At 36.1% G+C, this 8,727-nt stretch overlaps 1 protein-coding gene across 1 annotated transcript; it reads left to right on the forward strand.

Moving 5' to 3' along the window:
• The first annotated feature begins 4,764 nt into the window (after positions 1-4,764).
• On the forward strand, positions 4,765-8,267 carry LOC117119860 (cytoplasmic dynein 2 heavy chain 1-like). The gene is made up of 5 exons (XM_033264841.1): positions 4,765-4,875; positions 5,654-5,800; positions 6,404-6,560; positions 7,290-7,553; positions 8,059-8,267. The coding sequence occupies exons 1-5, from the start codon at positions 4,765-4,767 to the stop codon at positions 8,265-8,267; spliced, it is 888 nt and encodes a 295-aa protein (XP_033120732.1).
• Positions 8,268-8,727: the final 460 nt, after the last annotated feature.

Below are 8,727 nucleotides of genomic sequence, written 5' to 3' on the forward strand. Positions count from 1 at the left end.
CATTGGTTGCGCATTTTTTCGCTTCGCAAAAACTCCGATAAGAATGTGAATGCGCATGCGCATGAACCGACGCTTTCGATTCGCGCGAATATATTCGCCTAGTGGAAAGCCGGCTTTAGAACCGATTCCAGTAACCATGTTTTGGTTAATTGGCCTATTAAAATCCCCATAATAAAATTTAGTGAAGTTTGAAAGAGGCCCTTTGAAACATCATAGGCCTAAAAGGCTATTTGGGCTATAATTCCTTAGTAACATATAGGGAATTTTTTGCCAAGAACCCAATCCTAGATTTTCGAGATTCATGAGGTCGGGCAGGTTGGGCACACACGGTTGTTTTTTTTTTTCTTAAAGGAAAATGGTGGTTACGCCTCTCTCCAGGTCCCCTCCTCCAGTTAAATTTGAAAAACGTGTATCTTATTAAACGTTCCCGAGTATTAGCCTACATCATATCAATGTCTTCTCCTCTTACGAGTGACCTTTGCATTATCTCAAGAAGAGCACTGGATGGCGTTTGGCTTTTAGTTATAAATCGTGTTAGTATTAATCCTCTCGATAATACAAAAATTGTACCTACTGTACGACTTGTTTATGAGCATGTAGAAAAAAATCAGTGCGCCCTCATGTTATTCTAAAAACGCAAGCTATTTTCCATACCGTCTTGTTTTTCTTTCGCGTTGTGTTATCCCAACCCAAGCAGTACTAGTACAACACATCGATTCCTCGTGAATTGGATAGCCTCAAGAACACATCAACCGCAATTAATGCAGTGTTTCAATTTGGAAGAAATGTTGTTAAAACTTCTGTCAAAAGTGCGTTTGATTTACGATGGCCATCTTGAGGCTTGTTTCTCTGTACCGTTTTCCAGATGGCGATGTCGTCAGGTTGGCTGTGTCCACGACTCGGCTGATTTATATGTTTTTGCAAAGCGTTGCAATTTGTCACTTGTACAAGAACTCTTGTTAACTGACAGTAGTGTACTTGGCCGTGGTGAAACGTTATCCGGTCTGTTTAAGTGATTATTAGGATTTTAAATTGATAAATTGTTCACGTTGGTTTACTATCCTTCTGTCCCCTTCTCTCTTTCCCCTATGGATGTTCTTTTATTTTTAACAATTATTTTTAAAATCGATGAATGGAGAACAGACACAAAAACAAATTGTTGTATCGTCATATAGATTAAGCTTATATGAATGCAATATTGAAACGTTTATTTATGTCGTCATGTGATAATTGAAAATAAATTAGTGCAGTCAATCAATCACAAATGACAAGCAGGCAAACAAACATGTATACAGGCAGGCATGCTGGCAGGCAAGCAAGCAAGCGAGCAGACAAACAGGCAAGAAGCCAGCCTAGACAGCAGGCAAGCTACTGTACGGAGGACATTTTGTAACCCAGACTTACCCAGACTTACAATTGCAGGGGCTTCGCTACTAATATCCGCGGAACAGTTATGGGTTACGAAATGTCTGCCACCTTAGAAGGCAGGCATTTGATCACGAATCTCATTTTCTGATGTCTGATATGGAGGGGGAGGGTTAGGGGTGACATATCGTTCGTTTTATGCCACTTAATTAACTACTTAACTGGTCTTGACCACCATTTATGTTCTCAAACCTCAGTGGTTCAACCACATGCCGGATTTATTGAAGATTCGTTTTCGCGGTAGACGTACTCTCTTAATGGTGGAATTCACTAATTCAGAGAATGATTGCTATGTGAAACCACCTAAAGTCTTGAAACGAAGGGGTGGGGAGTGGGAGAAGGTGGATTTAAGGGATCGATGATAAAATGAGGGGGCACTAGGTAGGAAAATAAGGTGATATGAGGTGATTGCTTGAGCGTGATTATTTGGCTTTGGACGGACATATTTAATGCCGGTCCTTTCCGCGCACCCGTAGGTACGCCACTGGAATCCACAGGGTTATTGTAGAAATTGTTGGTGTTTTGTACATAGGCCTGAGTTCATAGGTTAGGCCTACTGTCATTTTAGTAGATTAGACTAACTAAGTTGAGGCATTGACCTTTTTTCGGCGTCGATAGATGAGACATTTACCACCTCCATGAGACTTCCTTACAGTCGCCTCTCTATGTTAAGTAACGTCCATAGAGTGAATTCTAAAAGAAATATAGGTCTTTTTGTTATTATTTCATAATAGTCAATTCATATTTCGCCGCTTTAAAGACAATCTATATTTTTATTACATTATTATGTAAACTAAGCATCTGCGATATAAGCCCAATGTAGGCCATGAAAGCTATATTTTACTTGATATCCCAGGGTTTAGTTCAAGTTCATTACTATTATCGTATTCTTCATTATCTAAAAGGTTATATTGAAATATAGCACATACCGTGTCCCTCAAGCTATATAGACCTAAGCGTGTAGCAATCGAATATAATCTTTATTTCATTTTTATCATTCTATTTTGATGAATCAAATTTCGTATTCATGGATTTATTTAATAAAAAAAACGTCGATTGACAGATTGAACTTATAAAGTGCAGAGTCATAAATAGGATAATAGCTCAACGTCGCTCAATATAGGTAACGTGGAAATTCCATGCGATGAAGTGTTTATGAAGGTCGATTTGCACAAAGAGACAACGGCACGTGGCAGCGCGCTAAAAATAGAACTTTACCAAAGGACATGTATTATTATTATTATTAATAATAATAATAATAATAATAATAATAATAATAATAATAATAATAATAATAATAATAATAATAATAATAATAATAATAATAATAATAATAATAATAAACATAAATAAAAACCCTCGTATGCGGGCAAATTACGCCACCGCGCGTAAAATGTTAGCATACACATACAGGTAGTAATCAGCATACTATATAAGCATGCGCAGTCTTCTCGCGGTAATGCCAGGCAGATGCAGCATGCGAGAAATCTCCAAAAATATGACCGTGCAACTTACGCACAAACGTCGGTTTATATCATATTTGCGTACACGCGATATATGTGCTACACATTTTTACTATCTAGACATGCGCAGGTCTTACTGCTTTTATGTAAAGCCGGAGGCTGCACGCGATTGCTGAGAAACTTCGTGACCATGAAATATAGCACTTGGCTGTTCCAATTTAGTGTTTCATCGATTCAATTTGTAATGATAGCATTACGGTTATAGATGGAGGCGCGGTTGTAATCTTGACTGACATAAGTGAGTAGCGACAGTAGTGTATAATTAGGCTGGATGTATTGGATAGGATCGTTTCGTGAGCTGGGTTAATCAATGTGCGCGTGACGTATTGAGTCGAATCTGGCGTCTCCGTATTCGTCAGCAGACACCGGCAAAGCGTGTATTTTTTCCCGAAGATTGGCAATTTCTCCTAGGGAACAAACAGAATCCGTTCTGTAGCTCAATTAGGGACTCCATTATGCAGAAAAATCCCCAGGGGCACAGTGCGCGGCAATATTACTCAATATACCAGTGTACACCTTATATCTGGAATTCTTTCCTACGCAACCAGGGAAGTATAATTACAACGAGGTCTAATTCTGTAACATTAATCGTTTTCGTTTTGGTTAAGTCCGTTCGAACAGAATTTGATGGGCGTAAACGTTTCTGACTTTTGAATTATATTAAACAGGAGTTCAAATTCGTTTGAATTATAATACAGTATGGCTTTAAAATTAGTAGAGCTATAGCTAGGTCAATCGATTAAACTGGCAGTCAGCTGCCATTTTATTCTGTTTTTGAAATAAAACATTGAACTAATAAAATGATGATTGAAATAATGTTCGTTATGAGAGTCATACAAATGGCGATGATTTTGCTAATCTTGCATTCAAGATGCAAGATTTCAATAGCAATCCTGATATCTGCATCAAATTACAAGATAAATAGTATTAAGAGCCATAATATTAATAACGACGAATTGTAAATTTTGCTTGTTGGTAGTTGACCTGTCAGCAAAAATCTGCCAGGATTCAATTTTGTGTTTCATTTTAGGCCTAAATGATAGGCCCTTCCTAGCGTGTGTATCGCCTGAAGCACCTAATGCATTTTGGTTTTAGTGTTTACCATTCATTGTTTAATCTGGGTTAGATAAAATATCTAGATAAAATACAGCCAGACAGGCGGACCAATTTTATCCAAGGCGACAGGTTTCGGCCTTCGGCCGCTAAAATCGATACAGTGGACCGATTTTAGAGGCGAAAATTAGTCTGGTGGACCGATTTTGGCCGCCAAATTCGGTCCGCCCGACCTTTTAAGTAGTTTAACACAGTGTTTATTTTACATTTTGCTGCCCTCTCTAGTTCAATGAATGAATAAATCAACCAATCAATCAGTAAATCACTAAATCAATCAATCGATTGATAAATCAAGAAGTACATCAATCAAGCAAACAACTAACCAACCGATCAATCAATCAATCAGTCAATCAACAAACCAAAGTATTGTTTATTCATTTAAATTGCAGCATATTTTGACAAACTTACGGAGCAAAACAATCCAATTAAAGTAGACTAGGAAAACCAATAAACAATCAATTTATCAACCAACTAGCAAATAAATAAATACCATTAATATTTAGCCTATTTACTAGACACAAACAAATAAACGACCTGTCTCTTATACACATCTAGATGTGTATAAGAGACAGGTATTGGATAGGTAAAAAATAAAATAAGAATAATTTGATTCTACTGTATTTTGGTACAAGTTTGAAATATGTTAGCGAAATATAAATATCACACATATACAATATACATACTGTCTCTTATACACATCTAGATGTGTATAAGAGACAGAATTAATTCATTTCTGGACGATGGAAATGTTCCAGTGCTCGCAGCGAAGATAAAACAAAGAGCAGGAGATAAAACTGTTCAACTCTCCAATAAAGTATGTATTCAATATTTCAACATTCAAAATGGACATCATACTTATATTATTATAACAATCAAAGGCAATACTTCACTAAAAAGTTTGTTATCCTATGTAATTAAGTTTCTTTAATTACATTAAATAAAACACTAATAAGATAAGATCAATATCAATAGAAAAATATTTCTTACAAGTTTTGGCTCAATTCTTGGATCATTTTCTAAAGATTTATTGAGATACACATTAGACACAAATAAACGAGAGTCTGGTGTTGCTAAACAGCAGGTGTTCACACCTCACAAACTAGACAAAAAGATTTCCTTTTTAGAATAATTGTTTATTCATCCTCCATCATGGAGGAAAATAAGTTTTGACTCCATGGTCTAAATACACCAGGCAGTTCTTAAAGCTCAGTGAATACACTTAAGATGAAGCTTTGGACACCTGGTGTTCCCTCAACGTACGTGATTTTTTCACTTGGGTGATGGTTACTACCCTGGAAGAGTGGGTGTGACAATCACATTTAATATGCCTAACAATTTGGTAGGTACTTAGCCTGCCATTCACTTTAGGGCTGTTTGTAACTGAGGTAGTTGGATTCACCAGCATGCCTATCTATCTAGGTGCTGACCAGACTATGAATTTTAATTGGACGAAAATATATGGCATGCCTAAATATGGTCATAATGACATCATATCATGACCATATATAGGCATATCATGGCTATATATGTCCAAAGAAACAATAGCATTTTATTTAGTTTCTTAATATTTTAATGGGTTATAATTATTACAGGTTGAGCCGAGTGACACAAAGGACAAAGTGATAGTATTCTTCAAATCACAGCCTGTTGTGATTACACCAGACAACCTTCACAATGTGGTCTTGGTATCTAGCATGCTTGACTCACCAATCAGTTCCCTGTACCATACTGTAAAGAAGGTACGATGGTTCATTTCATTTTTATATTCAACCAATTATTGATAGTTAAAGCAGGACAAGTCTATGTATTATGGCCTGTGTTTGGGGCTGAGGTGGCAAGAACCTCCATCTGTAAAAGTTCCTCCCTGGGCCCACTTTATTTAACATTTCTGGATCCGCCTCTAACCCGAGAGGTTCTGTGATATGAATATTCGGTGTATGGTATATATTTAGTTAATTTTATTACTAAAAATAAACTGAAACTTTAATAAACAATGAAGGTGCTCCTTACCTATTCCCTAAAATAAATAATTATACCCATAAATCATTCTCAAAAACACATGGACTAGGCCTACTAACTGATTTGAGATTTTTTTTAATACTTTGATTTGTAAACCCGCTGCCCGCAAATATCAATTATTTCGAATAAAAATAAAATTATTTTTGGTCAATTAGCACACCCATTTTTTCTGTGGGAATTTTTGTCTACATTCGGATATTCTGCTGTGATAAGATGATGTTGTTGATTGAAAATCTAAAAATTGCAGTGGGCTTAAAACACTATTATTTCACTTTTAAAAATTACATTATTATTTTACTTTGTAAACTTTCCTACCTTGCTAGGTGTTTGCACCCTTGTTACTTGAGGATGAAAAATGGTCACAAGGCTTTGATCCAAAGCTACAGAGTTTGTTGAGTCAGCTTGAGGCAGGGTTAAGCAGTGTCATCCGCAAGCAAGACCCATCCCAGCGTTCTTCTGGTAGAGAAGATAGCCTTGGAGGTATATATTAATGCAATTAAAGGAGATATTGTAACAGGTTTTAAAAATAATTTGAAATAAATAATAAAAAATAAAATAAGAATAATTTGATTCTACTGTATTTTGGTACAAGTTTGAAATATGTTAGCGAAATATAAATATCACACATATACAATATACATATGTGTCTATTTTGTGAACATTTACCTGGATAAGCCGACATGCCAAATTCTCTTTTAATTGAGGCCTGTTTATAGTTAACACAGTGTTGCGTCGGATGATTCCATATATTTGAGGTAAGTTCCTTAAAGGAAACACATGTATATTGGTTTATCCATGTAAGTATGACACTCATAGACTTCCAACATCACTTTTGCATCCTCTCATTCTGTATCTATTACCCCTTTTGCACTGCCAAGGTGAGAATAAGCCTGTGTTAATTCCGGAATAATACCGGATACATTTCCATTTACATAGAACGAAAAAGTCCGGGTTGATCCCGAGTTACTCAATTTTTGCTGCGATGGTAATGGTCACTTCGCTCGAGTTCCTGGTCGTGACGAAGCCCCATTATTAAAGCAATGTATCTGCAGATTTTGTTTTAAATTATGCGAATTTAATCAGCAGTTTTGTTATCAAGTCTATACGGGAGCGCTGGAGGTTTAATTTGAAAAGTGTCTTGGCATAGCACGTTGCAAAGTATAGTTTTTTAAAGTAAAGTTTTTTTGTTTTTTTTTGCTCTTACATTAGGCATCTTGACCCCTTCTGATGAATTCCAGTATTGGGCTGAGGTAGCAATGTCAGGAAACACATTGGATACGAAAGAACGTGCTCAGCTTTTCCAAACCCTCTTTGAACCAATAGCGAGAGATTATGGCAATCTGGATGGGTTTTCATTGGATGAGGGATTGCAGCTTGTTGAGACTACTAATGATGCTGTGGATGAGGTTTGGAGGCAGGGGGAGTTTGACCCCTACCCAGAAAGAAGAATGCAACATCTTTTGGATGTTATTGGTTAGTAAAAATTTCAAATTATTTAATCTATTTCATGATATACTCTAGATGAACTTTTGCCATCTAATGCCAAAAAGATAAATGGGAAAGATATGAAAATGAGCATCTAATTATTTTATTGTGAATTCTATTGCAAATCATGTGATACATATTATTTTTTTTAAATATTTTGTTATTATAGTTAACTACATATTACATAATATTTTGGCCTGTTGAATGGAATATTCTATTATTTTTTAGGGATATCTATAAATTTAACCTTGACATATGTCAGTGTATGTAGTCATGTATTACCGACATTAATAATATTAGTAATTTATTTTTAATCCTAATTTCAAAATATTTTGGCCTGTTGAATGGAATATCTATTATTTTTTAGGGATATCTGTAAATTTAACCTTGACATAATTATGTCAGTGTATGTTGACATGTACTACCGACATTAATAATATTAGTAATTTATTTTTATTCCTAATTTTAAAATATTGATCTTTTAACTGTGAAGGTGGAGAACTAGGCAGGTTTGTGCAGCGTAAACTATGTGGCCATGACATCTGGCGGGACCCATTCTACCGTGTCCGCGAAGCTCTACAGAGGGCGATCTCTATTTGCGACAAGTGGATCCTATTGTGTGAGAAGTTGACAGGTCAGATCTGGAGGACTGACCCCATGAACCCGTGGAAGGGTGAGAAGCTGTCTCTTATACACATCTAGATGTGTATAAGAGACAGATACATATGTGTCTATTTTGTGAACATTTACCTGGATAAGCCGACATGCCAAATTCTCTTTTAATTGAGGCCTGTTTATAGTTAACACAGTGTTGCGTCGGATGATTCCATATATTTGAGGTAAGTTCCTTAAAGGAAACACATGTATATTGGTTTATCCATGTAAGTATGACACTCATAGACTTCCAACATCACTTTTGCATCCTCTCATTCTGTATCTATTACCCCTTTTGCACTGCCAAGGTGAGAATAAGCCTGTGTTAATTCCGGAATAATACCGGATACATTTCCATTTACATAGAACGAAAAAGTCCGGGTTGATCCCGAGTTACTCAATTTTTGCTGCGATGGTAATGGTCCCTTCGCTCGAGTTCCTGGTTCGTGACGAAGCCCCATTACTAATGCAATGTATCTGCAGATTTTGTTTTAAATTATGCGAATTT

The sequence above is a fragment of the Anneissia japonica genome, unplaced genomic scaffold (genome assembly GCF_011630105.1).
Source record: "Anneissia japonica isolate Jap-2015-1 unplaced genomic scaffold, ASM1163010v1 scaffold724_len3256291_cov202, whole genome shotgun sequence".
Classification (NCBI taxonomy): Eukaryota; Metazoa; Echinodermata; class Crinoidea; order Comatulida; family Comatulidae; genus Anneissia; species Anneissia japonica.

Excerpts from the sequence above, each read along its gene's own strand:
- LOC117119860 (XM_033264841.1), top strand. The coding sequence starts at position 4,765 with ATGTGTATAAGAGACAGAATTAATTCATTTCTGGACGATGGAAATGTT. Across the intron at positions 6,561-7,289 it reads TAGAGAAGATAGCCTTGGAG|GCATCTTGACCCCTTCTGAT; the intron begins GTATATATTAAT and ends CTCTTACATTAG. Across the intron at positions 7,554-8,058 it reads ACATCTTTTGGATGTTATTG|GTGGAGAACTAGGCAGGTTT; the intron begins GTTAGTAAAAAT and ends TTAACTGTGAAG.